The sequence below is a fragment of the Balaenoptera musculus genome, chromosome 6, assembly GCF_009873245.2.
Source record: "Balaenoptera musculus isolate JJ_BM4_2016_0621 chromosome 6, mBalMus1.pri.v3, whole genome shotgun sequence".
NCBI classification, from domain to species: Eukaryota; Metazoa; Chordata; class Mammalia; order Artiodactyla; family Balaenopteridae; genus Balaenoptera; species Balaenoptera musculus.
This window is the reverse complement of record NC_045790.1, coordinates 85,658,461-85,673,533: the sequence shown is the minus strand read 5'-3', so window position 1 is coordinate 85,673,533 and position 15,073 is coordinate 85,658,461. Positions and strand designations below refer to the sequence as shown.

Here is a 15,073-nt window from a genome sequence, read left to right as displayed (position 1 = left end):
TCACATTCAATGTCTAACACTGTCCACTTTTAGAAGCTGTCTGAGCCTAAACTCTATTTAGACAACCCAGCTCCCTGCTTCTTTTTCCTTCATTTCATTGATATTTCACTCATTATAGTGTTACACTCTATACCATAGAGCACTTTGGTTTTTTAGGGTTTTTTCTCCTATTTTATGGGTTATTCCAAAGGAATGTGTTCCTGAGAATGTATGCTTTCCTGTGATCATGGTCATTCCATTATTCTTAGATTCCCCCACTACTTTTATTTGCCTCTTTCATTATTTGCCTCAGGAAGCATACACTATTTTTATTTGCCTTTTCTTGAATTAGATTTTGGTTTAACGCTCAGAGAAAAAACCCTGTAGAATGAACTTGTACCTAGACAGTGCTGTAACTAGGGGAGTTGATGGCTTGCATCAATCACTTTAAATTTTATTCTAGTTTTTACCACCTTTAAAGACAAAAATGTACAGGTTGAGAGAGAATGATAATAGAGTAAAAGATACTGTGTTCTGACATTAAAAACATCAGGGAGCCCAGCTTGGTTTGGGGGAACTGGGAAGGATCTTTGAATGCCTCCTATATGCAAGTACTTTATAAATTCACTTAATGCTCTTGTGAAATTCAGATCCCACTTTACAGAGGAGGAAACTCAGGCTCAGAGAAGTGAAAAATACTTGACCAAGGTAATGTGTGTAGTAAGTGCTGGAGCTAAGCTAACGTGCTTCCCAGTTTTCCTTGGTGGACTCCAGAGCCCAGTCACCCACTCACTGCGTTACTGATCCTAATCCTCTGTGTCTCCGTTTCCTCACTTGTAAAATGAAGAGTCTGGATTGAGAACTACAAGGTCTCCAGATGTCCCTTACAGCTTTAACATTCTGTGAGTACAGAGAGTGTGTGAGCATGATTAGAAGGATTGGCTGTTTATGAGCCAATCAGAGTTATTGGTTAAACACCTCTCTACCAGGCCAAGGTGGGAAGGGGAGGGTAAAAGTTTAAAAAAACACACACACACACACAAAAACCCTTGGGTGAGAAGTCTATAAAAACTGTGTGTTCCTGAAGATTCATCCTATTTGGCAGCTGCTGCCTCATCCACAGCTTCTGATAGATCTAAGAGGAGTCTCCTCTCTCCAACTGTAAGTAAAAGAACTTCCTTTGTCTCTCAGGACTGCACCAGGGAGTCAGGGGTTAATGATAGCGCTAAGCCTGGCGAGGGGAAAGTTTGCTTTTGTTTTCAGGAAAAATGGGATGGTGGCTGAAAACGTGGTGATCTGCTGAAATGATTGTTTCTCTGCCTACCTCCCCTGGCTCTTTGAGTGGTGGCAAATGCTCAGGATTGATGCCAGTTACCAGTGTTACCTGTAGGAGGGCTCTTCTGAGGCTTTGGCGAAGGAAAAACATCTTGAATACTCCTGTTTGGTTGGGTTCTACTCAGTGTTTGAGATTCCTGTTCATTTCTACTCCCTCCATAACAACTGCTTATTCTGATGATTTATTTACATATCTATCGCCTTATGTCATTTTCTTCATTCTCTTCCCACACCTACTAGGACTAGCACTGAAGTTTCTTTGTCACAGAAATGAACTCTTGGCCTGTTTTGCCCTTCGTCTTCACGCACTGCTCAAACGAGAAAATGGAACAGGCATCACCGAGTATAGTCGTCCTTTGATTATGAATTGTCAAACCTTTCCCTTGTTTGATACTTTCTTTAACATTTCCTACTCTGAAGATCCTACAGCTTAAGATATTTGGAATCAAAAGCTGCTGATGTATTTTGGTACATTTGTTCTACTATCTGAAGAATAGGTGAGGATATGTTGCCTTTTAAAATAAACTTCTCTTTACATAGTTACCTAGGGTTCCGTTAGCTAATGTGGATCCAGCAGAGACTCTAGCGCTGCTGCCACCATCACTTTAGCCAAGGCTCATCTGCAGACAACCCAGGCCCAGACTAGACCTGAGGTGCTGGGGCAGGGAATGGAGTGTAGTTGCTGTAAACCTAGGAGTTCCTTTGGCTTAGGTGCCAGTTTAGAGGAAAGAGCAATACTCAGGTCTCTTTCTGAGCTGCTCCATGTGTGTTCAAAGGCTCCAGGGATCAGGCTGTTCTAGAGCATCTCACTGTGCTTACCACTGTGGCATCAGATATGAACGAAGCTGTGGGCATCTTCCTGCATCTGTCTATAAAAAAGCGCTGCATGCAGTGCCTGACAATCATGGGCTTTCAGTGAATAAGCCCTTCATGTCTTCTTGAAAATCCATCTGCCTTGTACGTGGAGAAGCAAATGGATTCTCTACTCCCTTATATTTCTCCAGGAGTTAAATATTGGTATTTTACAAATTATTATATTTTCACAGAACCTCTTCAAAGAAGGCAGAAAGAATTATACTATAGGATTTCATCTGTTATTCTGCTAAAGAAGGATTGGGAAAAGAATTCCAAGTCATAAGCCAGTAGGATGTCATTTACAGTCCTGAAACATCACAACTTAGAAGGGGCATCAGACGTACTCTTCCTGGGCCTCAATTTCCTCATCTCTAAAGTTAGCAGGGTTGATACAGATATCTCTGAGATCACTTGTAGCTCTGTTTTTCTGTGGTGGCCCTCTATTCATATATGTTTGTACTCGCAACCTTCTCCCAGATTTGCATATATATCAATATTACCTGTTAATATATTATGTATAGTAAATAATGTAGTATATAAACTTACTCACTGAGAAATCAAACATTACAAAAAATCCATAAAGCGAACTGTGAGTCACCCCACCCTGTTTCATTCCCCAGGAGTAACCTCAGTGTGGTTATTATCTGCTTATATAGACCCATGAACAGTATGTGTGTATACCATTTGTTTAACTAAAAAAAGGGTGATATTATGTATTGCATACTTTTCTGAAACTTGCTTTATTTTTTTACTTAATCATATAATGTGAACAACTTCCTGTCACACTTTTTAAAAAGTTGGCTTGAGACCTCAGTAAGCAGAGGCTTAAGGGCACAGAAATCGTTCTCTATCATTGCCCACTTCCAGCTGGCCTCCTCTCTTCCAGTGGTGAACAGTGGCCTGTGACCCTGTTTTATGATTAACAGGAAAGCAACATTTGTGCTGATGTGGTACAGAACTTTAATCCCTCTGTAGAAGTTTAACTTCTCATAAACAGTATTGGTTCAATTTGACCTTTTCTCTGTTTTTTTTTTTTTTCTGGTTGAGTCAGCACTCTCAGACTGAAGAAAATAGCTTGGTAGTAAACAGAAATATGGAAGTCCCTTAGGCAATTACTTTTTTAAATTAAAAAAGAGAGAAATACTGATACCTGACATTTTCATAATGCATAATGATAAGCATCTTCATGTTTATCATGCGATTTAGCAAATATATGCTGAGCAACTACAATGAGCAGGGTGCTCACAGGTTACGTGTGATCCATTTGGCAGTGAGACAACCAGAGCAGATATTATAGCCATTTAATCCATAGTAAGCTAAGACTCAGAGAACTTACCACCTTGCCCATGGTCCCAGTGAAGAGGAGGCAGAGCTGGTCCTTGAGCCCAGGTCTGTCTGATCTACTTCTATGTGAACGTGTCAGATATTTATGAATTGGTAATGTGATGTGGGGATAATGATCCACAGCCCAAGGATTTTGGGTACTCTGGGGGTGTCATCGAGGACATTAGAGTCATCCAAAGGCCAATTCCTTTCACCCGTCTCACTCTTCACTTGAAAGAGGGAGTACTGCCCTTTATCCCAACTTTGTGCCTTATTAGCTATTTGTCCTTGGACAAATAATTAAACTGTCTTATATTCTTTCCTTATCTATTATATGGCAGAGGGTGGGGGAAGGGGGAAGTCTGACTACCTTTTGAGATTATTGTGAGGAATAAATTTTATAGTGCATGTAAAGCGATTAGCAGAGTGCTTGGCAATAAATGATCATTTGCTATTATTGGGCTATGTTTTCCGTTTGTTTCATTAAGGAGACATCATTATTTTTTTGGTAGTTGTCAATTGCTTTGTGCAAATATCTAAACTGAGAGAGAAAATTTGTACTCTGGCCTGAAGGTTACCAACCTCAGGTTGGCTTTTATCTGCCATGAAGATCTGGTAGTCAGGTCCAAAGCTAACAGTTCCTGACTACAATTTAGGAATTAGTATATAAACAGAAGAAATACTATCTTCAGTTGGCTGGGTTGTGAAGGGCCTTGGAAAATCATCTTCTTTAGAAATCATTGCCCACTAGCCTGTCCTGGTACCCCAATGACAGCATCGTGGTTCCATTCCTTGGGGTTAAGTATTGAAGTGAGAGTAGCCACAGTAAGAGCGCCATTAGTTATACCTTCTCAGGAATTAGTTCAGTAGCCATTGACTTCTCATATCAAGGGACAGAGTTCTGAGAGCCTGCCTTGAAGGGATACAGAAAACGTGAAGAAATCAATTTGCCATGAGAAGGAGAACTGGGTGGGGGACTCTGCCTCATCCTAGCTGGGACCTTAGACAAGTCAGTTAACTTCTCAGAGTCTTAGCTTGTTCATTAATTAATGAAGATAATCCCTGTCCTGGTTACCTCATTGTCGAATGGATCGAAAGAGAACTGAGGTGTCCCTTGGCTTTCAGAAAGTAGAAAGCAGACACAGGGCATCTACCCTGTGTATGAGTGTATGAGGGGAGAGGAGACTGGGGAAAGGAAGAGGCCACAGAGTTGGATAGGAAATTGCCCAAGATAATCTTTATTACCATTTTTTTTCTTTGATAATCCAACCTATGCAAAACCATTTTTTCTAACATCCAAGGTAAGAGTCCTGTGAGCTTGCATTTTCAAGACTAGCCCAAAGTGGCAGCCGAACAGGAGCAATGATCCCCTTCAGATGACCACTGCTAAGAGCTTGCTTGGGTAGGGGATCTTTGAGCCAGTCTCTCCTTGCTAAAGCAGTGAAGCTGCGAATTACTGGAGCAGGAATCAACATATGACGTCGGCATCCTTAGAGCTAATGGGAATCTCCAGCCCAGAGATGCTTAGGGAAAATCCTCTGCATCTGCCCCAAACGGTCTCATAGGTAGTTGAATATAAGAAAAAGGAGACACACCCCACCCTCTATGTCTCAAAGTTGAAGGGAGGTTAAATTCAAGGGCAAATAGTGGTTTCTCCTCTCAAGCTTGCTGCCTAGAGAATACTCTAGGGGGACTACAGGCTAACAGAGCAAAGTGAGGAATGGCCACAGAGGCTGAAAGCCTCACTGTCCTGGCCTCAAGCCATCCGAGCCCTGATGGTACCAGGAATCCGTAGAATAAAGAGATAGTCAATTACTGCCATGCCCTCTGTTTGTCAGATTTAAGTGGATACTCATTAGCTGGTTCGGTCTCAGGATCAGTGATCCCAAAAGTTTCCTGAAAGGCATTCTTTTCAGGATCACCATGAAATTTGTCATCCCACCTTCATCCATTATGGCTAATCGCAAATACTTAGGCTTAAGGGGGAAAAAACCAAAACAGAACAGACCTCTTTTGTTTAGCCAGTTGTGAAATGGGCCAGAAATGTCAGAGGGGCCTATGGAGCTTTTCTGCACACCTACTGTCTTGATCATGAGTCCATTTGAGCGGCCCACAGTTCCGTTCACAACTAACTCTCCTGCACTCTTTTCCAGCCCTGTCACCATGGCCTACCAATTTCCAGCCCTCACTTCAGAACAGAAGAAGGAGCTCTCAGAAATTGCCCAGCGCATTGTTGCCAATGGGAAGGGGATCCTGGCTGCAGATGAGTCTGTAGGTGAGTGCAAGAAACATCACACAACAACCATACTCTTGATTCTACACTTAGCAAAGGCAACTTGATAATCATATTCTCTTTCCTCTCAGAGAAAGTAAAGATTTATATACACAGGAGTGGGAGTGAAGACTCAGTAAGCATAGACCTTTTGCGTCTTGTCATTCCAGAAGGTAGATTTCTGAAGACCAAGCAAACAGGCTCAAGCCCTCCATTTTAAGACTCCTTGCCAGGGATCATTTGAATCCAAGCTGTAGCAAGGCCAGGAACTCAGTAAGCAGGATGAGACCTCTGCCGCTAATGAGAAGTCAGTGTAAAGTCAGCCAAGGAAGGGCAGTGAGAGCAGGGAAATGTCTACATCAGGAACAGGGCAGAGCTTGTGACTGAGAGCAGCTCAGGATGGCACAAGGGGGAGCTGCAGTAGGCCTGCATGGCCCACCATAAAATTATAGAAGCCAGAGAAGTCAAGAGCCTGCCCTACCCCTCCTTCCACTGTCTGTATATCCAGTCAGATCAGGGCTGGACCAGGGGAGAGCCAGAGAGGCCTGAGGGCCGTGCAGCCCCACTTGGACCCTATGGTGGCTTCCACCCTGACCCTGACATGCCCAGCCCATGCACTTCCTCATCAGCATCCTGAAAGCAGCAACAGTCTTTCCCTGCGGAGACAAAAAACGAGGCAGGAGCTCTGATGATCTGAATAAAAAAGAGAGTGTTGCTGTCCATCCTGGTGAGGGTCACTAGCTGGCATGGAGGAGGGCGGCAGGGAAGCCCTGGCTTGCTCCTTATGCTGCCTTTACTCGCCCACATAGGCACCATGGGGAGCCGCCTGCAGAGGATCAAGGTGGAGAACACTGAAGAGAACCGCCGGCAGTTCCGCGAAATCCTCTTCACTGTGGATGATTCCGTCAGCCAGAGCATCGGGGGTGTGATCCTTTTCCGTGAGACCCTCTACCAGAAGGACAGCCAGGGAAAGCTGTTCAGAGACATCCTCAAGGAAAAAGGGATCGTGGTGGGAATCAAGGTGAATACATCTCGCTCCCACCTCGCCACAGGCACACTCCCAACACAGTGGCTGGGTCAGGGCCAACACGAGGACCACTCTCATCATCTAACTGCTCTTCTCACTCCTTTCCATCATCACCTTCCCACTGAGAACCAGATCCTCTTCTAGACCTTTCCAGTACCCTCTTCCTTCAACCATTTTTCTACAAGGTACTTAATCTCTTTGTGTCTCAATTTTTTCATTTCTAAAATGGGAATAATAGTACCTTCCTCATCAGGTTCTTATAGGGATGAAATGAGTTTGTAAAACGGTTCCTGTCACACCCTTATTATTTAGTTCATGATAGCTATTACTGTTAAAACACTTGCTGTTCTGTTGTAACTGGGTCTTCCAAAACTATGTGAACGTCTCAAGAGTGATCATTAGTATCTGTCAAGTGCTTACAACTCCAAGCACTCATTTACTCCTCCTCACAACCTCTGGAGGTAAACTCAGTTATTATCCCTATTTTAGAGATGAGGTTAGAAAACAGAATTACAAGTAGTATAACTTGCCCACAGCAAGGCAAAATTGGAGCCAGTTCAGGCCCAGACTGTCTACCTCTTGGGCTCATGACCTTAGCCTCTGTTATGCTGAGAGTAGAGGCTGCATCCTTATTCTTTTTATCTCCTGTAATAGCATAGGGCTTGGCATGTGCAGTGCTCAATAAATGTCTCTTGAATAAATGAATGAATAATTTAAAGGAAGTGGCTTTTATATGGCACCTCTGCATCCCAGGTACTATAAGATTACTTCTTACTTTCCAAGCTCCAGCCCTGTGCTTTCTGTACTTTCCCTCCTCTTAGGGTTGACACTCTTACATTGTTCTTTCCAGGTAACTTCCCTTCTGCTATGGACTGAGTTGTGTCTCCTCAATGCCTAATATACAATACCTTCCTAATTCAACTCCTTGGTTTGTGAAAGATGAGAACTAATATGTAGCACCAGGGGCTCTGCTTGTGTTTTACTGGGATACCTGACACCTGCTAGTTACTTGTTAATTATTTATATTCACAGTTAGACCAAGGAGGTGCTCCCCTTGCAGGAACAAACAAGGAAACCACCATTCAAGGTAAGGATATTGCCCACTGATATGAATCATGCCAGTATATGCCAGAAATGAAGGAAGCAAAGAAGTGATTGAGGGAAAACAAAATATGAATCATCACACTGGTTTCAGAGCCACACACCTGTTCTTCAGCCCCAGCTCCTCTATTTAGTAACTGTGTGCCCTCACGCTAGTCACTTAAATGTTCTGAGTCTCAGTTAAAATGGGATAACAATATCTACTTTGCCGAATAGTTGTGGGGATTAAATTAGACAATGCACATAGAGTGCTTATCACAGTGTCTTGCACAGAGAAGATATTTTATACTTGGGAATATTATTTTAGAAAAATCCAGCAGCAGTAGAGAGGAAAGAGTCCAAGCTGTAGGATCAGATACACTTGGGTTTGAGTGCTGCTTCCATCACTTACTGCTTAGATAATTTTGCAAGGTACATCACTGCCCAAGTAGACAAGTATAAACCATAGCATTGGATTAGCTAAGCAGAATTTGAATCCCAGCTCTGTCAAACTTGGTGAAGTTACTTTACCTCTCAGAGCCTCAGTTTCCAAATCTGTAAAATGAATACACAACTATGAAGGTTGTGTAATATGACTATTAGGTCATAACAGTATAACAACTATTAGGTTTGTTATGATTATTAAATGAGATAAGGTGTGCAAAATGCCTAGAATCATGCCTTGGAGCAAAGTAAGTACTAAATAAATATTAGTTCCCTTTATTCTTCTTATCCAATATGTATTATATATCAAAACCATATTTATTAACCCAGGTCTTTTGGCTCAGTACTGGGATGTTCATTTCTTTGCTGGATGTAATGTTTCTTTGCCTGGATGTCTTGGGTCCTCAAGCTGTATGACTGAAAGCTAAGCCAAGGGTGAACTTCACTTTATCAGCAACCCCAGGGGTCAGGGGTGCAAAGAAGCCTTTCTCTCTCGTGACTTGCAGGGCTTGATGGCCTTTCTGAACGCTGTGCTCAGTATAAGAAAGATGGCGCTGACTTTGGGAAGTGGCGTGCTGTGCTGAAGATTGACAACCAGTGTCCATCCCACCTTGCTATCCAGGAAAATGCCAACACCCTGGCCCGCTATGCCAGCATCTGTCAGCAGGTGCTTTTCCTTCCCCTTGGGCTAAAATACAGGAAGCGAAAGCTTTCTTCAAAGCCCGTCTTTCTAATTTTACTGTAACCACACATGATCCCCCTCCTTTTCTCTCACCAGTATATCCTGATGGCATTTTTCACTGCTTTTACTAGGTGTAGTAGGGTAAGATTTGGTTCCACAAGTCAACTATGAGTCCAAAAGGCAAATGCCATCAAGTGTAGCCCTCTACCAAAGCACTGTAAGCTGAGTCTTAAAAGCATAGGCTCCTGAGGGCAGGGCATTTGCTTGTCTATGCTCCACCGTGTCCAAGGACATGATCCTCTTAAGTCCCCAGCTCAAGGGTGACAGCTTTGATCTGGTCCCAATTCAAATAATTTCTTGGAGGATGGTAGCTTGATGCTAAAGTTTCCAACATATGTTGAAGTGTCTCTGGGATCCAGGTTAAGTCTGATTTGCTTGTGCGGGTGCTATGCTGAGGTTACCTGAGTTCTGGGTACCTGGAGCCTCCCAGTCAGAATTGTAAACTCTGCTTGAATTCCTTAGTTAACTCATACAAGAGGCATCTTTATTGGTGATTTAAGCTTGACGGCCCTAAAAGGGTGACAGCTAGGTTCTGATTTAGCTAGATTAGTCTCTAGAATAAGATATAGAAATTAAGAAAATAAATTGAATTTATTTTACCCCATTTCCAGGAGAACTTTTTTTCCCTCACTGTTCTTTTTTGGCTAAGCCACAAATGCTTACTAGACATCCCATTAAATTTCATTGCCTTTAAGTCATCTATATGGCATATCTCCATAAGAGCTTCAACCTTGTACCAATTACAACTGTTAAATATCTTCTTAAAGAAAGGATCCTAGTGAACAGAGCTTCATTCTGTCCGCTCCTTTTTCCTTTTTAGAATGGGCTAGTACCCATTGTTGAACCAGAGGTAATTGCTGATGGAGACCATGACATGGAACACTGCCAGTATGTTACTGAGAAGGTAAGTCTTAAATATAAAGGTCCCAATGCCAGTTGAAAAATCTGTTTTAAACAACAGTTGTTACTTAACATATATCTGCTGTTATATATGAGGTATTCTACAGTTAGAATCACTGTGTAGCACTGAGAAGGTAAAGAGGTATTATCAAACCTTGTACATTTTTTGGCACATGGCACACTCCTTATGAAAAACCCCAGGATCTGCGTTACCAAGATTAGGGTTTGAGCATCCATGTTCCCAGCTGTGGGACCTGGGGCAAGTCATATTATCTTTTTGGACCTCAGTTCCATTATGTTTAAACTAAGAAACTTTAAAATAGGCTGAGGCTCCCATGAGACAATATAATTAGAAAGTAATTTTTTCACGTGTGACTTTCTAAATTAGCCACAATATATCTGTAAGAAAGTAAGAGAGTCCTCAGTTTCTCCACTTGCAAAATGAGGTGGACTGAAATGAGATCTGAAAGCACTTCTGTCTCTAAAATGTATATTTTTATGATCACTCAGCTTCTATGGGGATGGAGAATGGAGGCCAGTTTACATGTCCCCAACTAACTAAATTAAGGCAGGTTCGACTGACCAAAGGGAGTAATGGGAAGGAAGGAGTGAAGGGCCTCTAGGAAGCAGAGCCACGCTGGTAGTCCATGCAGTGAGCAGTTAGGGGAGGGGCAGCAGGGACAGGCCAGCTTGGCTGTGCTCAATGGCTATGGTTTGCAGGCATTACCCTGACTGAGCCTAGGGGCTGGTTGGGAAGCTTTGGCCAAATAACGTATGGGAATTCCTTCATCCTTCGTCCCTGCACTGTAGAAGTGTCAAGGTCAGGTAACTCTACGGCTGGCTCTAGGTTTCACCTATTTGGGCCTCTTGTCCTTCAGGTCCTGGCTGCTGTCTACAAGGCCCTGAATGACCATCATGTTTACTTGGAGGGAACCCTGTTGAAGCCCAACATGGTGACTGCTGGACATGCCTCCACCAAGAAGTATACTCCAGAGCAGGTGGCAATGGCCACCGTCACAGCTCTCTACCGTACTGTTCCTGCAGCTGTTCCTGGTAAGGTTTTCTTTCTTCTCTAACTTGAGGTCTTAGTCCTTATTCTTTGAAGGAGTGCCATAAGCATTTGCATTTGTCCAGGAGTAGTCTGCTTCTAGCCATGAAACAGACCTCTGATATCTCACATGCAGCCAGTGCTTCCCCCTCGAACTCCATGATACCACCTATCCTGAGTCTGTCCAAATGCACACAATCCATTGATTTCCTCAACATTTCACTGCCCTCTTATTTACTAAAGCCCTTCTCTCCTTAGTCCAGCTAGCTTCAGCAAAGGCAAACTAATTTCTCCAACCTAGTCCCATGCAAATCAATTGAAGAAAAGATTGAGACATTACATTTCTTTTAGGCTCCTTGCTTGCTTTTTCAAGCAGGGTTACATACTGGGACTAGTGGAGTGGAATGGCTTCTCTCCTTCCAGGCATCTGCTTTTTGTCTGGTGGCATGAGTGAAGAGGATGCTACTCTCAACCTCAATGCTATCAACCTTTGCCCTCTACCAAAGCCCTGGAAACTAAGTTTCTCTTATGGACGGGCCCTGCAGGCCAGTGCACTGGCTGCCTGGGGTGGCAAGGCTGCAAACAAGAAGGCAACCCAGGAGGCTTTTATGAAGCGGGCCCTGGTAAGACGCTACTACCTCTTATCTACTTGATCAAGTGGATACTTGGGGCCTGCTTGCATTGCTTTCTTCAGGCCATGAAGGTATCTCCAGAGAGTGTCTACCATGCATTTTCAAATGTGGCATTAGGGCTGAGTAGGACGATTAAGGCTGCAGAGAGTTTTGAATTATCTGCACTGGTAGTACAGTTGATGATGGTAGATTGAAGGACAGTTTCCACAGAGGCACTTTAGAGGGAAGATGAGAGGGCCAAGGAATGAACCTGGGGCACGTTTTATTTTGGGAAGATGAAGAAGAGAAGCCACCAAGACAAGCAGCAGTACTATATTAAGATGAACCAAGGATTCTGGGAACAAACAGAATGAAGTTTCAAGGGGTCAATAACAATACGCTACAAAGAGGTTAAAAATTAAGGCAGAGAAAAGGCTGATACTGGCATTGAGGGGCGTATCAGTGACCCTCAACAAAACAGGTTCAGTAAAGGAAAGGTGCCCATTCAAGACGCTTGTCAGGAAAAGACACAGAAAGGTTACCAGGAACAATGAGGACAAAAAAGGGTCTTATTTAGCTACTAACATTCCTTTTTGAATACCTACTAGGAGACAAGTACTGGGGTGAACAAAGCAGACACAGCCACTGCCTTCAGGGAGCTTAGAGTTTAGCCAGATAGGAGAGATCGTCATGTTTAACTGTAAAGCAGAAGGAGCCAGAGGAGAGATTAAGATTAGAAGAGGACAAGGCCTTAGAGGAAACAGTACTGCATGAGACTAAATATTAAATACGGGTGGCAGAGTAGGTCTTAGAAAGGAGGGAGAGATAGGAAAGAAGAAACAGAATGGGTTTGGAATCAGGTCTGTAGAGGTGGAGAGATGCAATGGTTGATCGCTGATTACAGGTGAGGGCATCTGTTGAGAATGATAAGGGAATGGAGGTTTCAGTATTTACGGTGGGGAACTTGGAATAGCTGTTGAAGTAGTTGCTAGGAAATTGACCAGAGGTTATGGCCAAGCATCAAGCAAGATGCAGCTGAAATGAGAGTTTGTGGTACGTTAACTTAGATCCTGAATGTTCCTAATAGCTCTCTTACTCATGTAGCAAGATTCAGATCAACCTAAATGGGAAAGAGCAGGGTTGAAGAATCAAAGTTTAACAGGGAGATGAAACAGTACCAAAATTTGAGTGATAGCCTTATTCGGCTTGCTGGTGACAGAGGAGACTGGGCAAGGAATCAGGTGTAGCCAGAAGTTTGATGATGAGGCACTAAAGGAAAGGAAGGGTACAGAGAAGCTAAAAAAGTCATCTCAGGGGCATAAGAGAGGTGTGAGATTTTACAGGTAGTGCTTTATCTTGTGATGATGATGGATATGGCCGTGCTGGTGTGTGGCTGATGGGGGTGAAGATATAGCTAATATGATGGAGGGATTATGAAAGTAAGGGTCAGAAGGGTCATCCACACAAAAGAAGGGATGCTGAGTTTATCATCTAGAGCTGTGGTTCTCAAGCTTGAGCATGCATCCGAATCACCTGAAGGGCGTGTTAAAACGCAGGTGGCTGGACCCAGTGACAGAGTTTCTGATTCAGAAGCTCTGGGGTCAAGCTAGAGAATTTCCATTTCTAACAAGCGCTTAAGTCCATGAAACCTAACTTTGAAAATCAGTGTAGATGTAGAAATAAGTCCTGGAGAGATCGGACAATAGCAACAGTGACTTGAAGACGGGGTACTGCTAAGTGGCATTTGAGTATTATTACAGGTTTCATAATTCTTAACTCACCTTCAATTGGAATTTACACAGGGTATCAAATGATATTATGATAACAACTACATAAAAATTACATATTCTTATGGACAAATATAGGTAGAAAATGGAAAATGTATTAAAAAAATTTTTTTTTTTGCTATAGTAAAGCTTTAGCTGCATCTGCTTGATGCTTGACGTTATGTCTGGTCAGTTTTCTAGCAGACTATCTCAACTATTCCAAGGTTCCCAAACTGGGACTGAAATTTCCATTTCCTTATCACTATATGAGTGAGAAGTTTCTTAACTTGAATTTCTAGTATTGTTGTTGCAATATTGTTAGTACTAAAAAGAAACCTTCTCAGTAACACAAACCTCAGGCTTGCCTGAGAAATGCTCAGAAAAGTGGGGTAAAAAAAGGAAGTAACATTTTAGAAGGAAAGGAATGGTATCAGCAGCAATATTTAGCAAAATCACTGTACAGAGAAAACCCACATGAAGGTGAAGCTGGTTTCAAATGAGAAGCAAAGAGGGTCAAGCAGAGGGTTGCTCTAACTCGGTCTCCTCTATCACACTTGTTTTTTAGGCTAACTGCCAGGCAGCCAAAGGACAGTATGTTCACACGGGCTCTTCTGGTGCTGCTTCCACCCAGTCGCTCTTCACAGCCTGCTATACCTACTAGAATCTGAGGCCGACCAGCCAGGCTCTGGCGCTTCTAGGTGTCTTGGTAGGAGGGCAGAAAGGAAACAACAACCTTTCGACTGACCCTGGAAATTAGACAAAATTAGGTTGGAACTACTGGAAACACAATGCATGTTAAATTCTTAGACACAGGAGAAAAATCAGTTATTGAAACCTAAGTCTGAATATCAAGGATCTGATGAAATTTCACACAGTGATTTCCTTACAGCACTTCCAGCTCCCCATGGCCCACAGTATCCATCTGAAAAAAGAATAAACTTTAAAACAGTATCAGCTCTCCATCCAGATAACCAAATGAAACACCTCATAAGCTGAGTGCAGAGAATTGTGTCTTATTAAACAGTTCTGGAAGTGGTAGGTTATGAAGGAGACAGCTGCAACCAAAAAAGAAATAAAATGTTCTACAAACCTTCAGTTTGTATCAGGTTTTACTTTCTGCTCTTGCTTTCAAAGGGCTCAATATATTTCATTACCTTTGACTCCACAGACGCGACTGATATTAGTGGTCAGGATCCTCAACTTTGGCTACTCATTGGAATAACCAAAATTTAAAAACCCAGATGCTCAGGCCACACTCCAGCCAAGTTTGAGAACTACCAAGCTAAATTTCAAGTTTGAGGGTATTTAGAAATGAGAGCTATTCGTAATGTGAAGCAAGCTACAATGTCAAATGATTTCAAGCAACATATGGAGTGTAATAAAAGAATCACTGTGACTTTGATGCTTGGAGCGTTCCTCTTCAAGTGGCCCAGGTGGGTGACATAGGACTGCATCTTCCTCTGCACATCCAAGCACACTACCTAGTTTTGCAGTAAGAAATATTCACATAATTATACCTTACTGGCTTCCAGTTTTCAGAATTAACCTATAGAAAAAGCATTAAAGACCACCATAGTTACAAGGGAGAATTTAAACATTATAACTTTGGACAATATAAAAGTAATGATTTTGGTGGAAAAAAAAGTAATTAAATGACAGGAGCTGGGAAATTCAGGGGGAGGAGAAGTGAA

At 42.6% G+C, this 15,073-nt stretch overlaps 1 protein-coding gene across 2 annotated transcripts; it reads left to right on the top strand.

The window, feature by feature from the left end:
• The first annotated feature begins 1,034 nt into the window (after positions 1–1,034).
• ALDOB (aldolase, fructose-bisphosphate B) lies at positions 1,035–14,477 on the top strand. Of its 2 annotated transcripts, XM_036854656.1 has the most exons (9): positions 1,035–1,140; positions 5,646–5,767; positions 6,574–6,785; positions 7,824–7,878; positions 8,822–8,982; positions 9,878–9,961; positions 10,836–11,010; positions 11,429–11,628; positions 13,948–14,477. In XM_036854656.1, the coding sequence occupies exons 2-9, from the start codon at positions 5,656–5,658 to the stop codon at positions 14,041–14,043; spliced, it is 1,095 nt and encodes a 364-aa protein (XP_036710551.1). In that variant the 5' UTR covers positions 1,035–1,140; positions 5,646–5,655; the 3' UTR covers positions 14,044–14,477. The 2 variants fall into 2 exon arrangements, with proteins under 2 accessions (XP_036710551.1, XP_036710552.1); XM_036854657.1 differs by lacking the exon at positions 11,429–11,628 and having other exon boundaries at positions 13,948–14,035.
• The last annotated feature ends 596 nt before the right edge of the window (positions 14,478–15,073 follow it).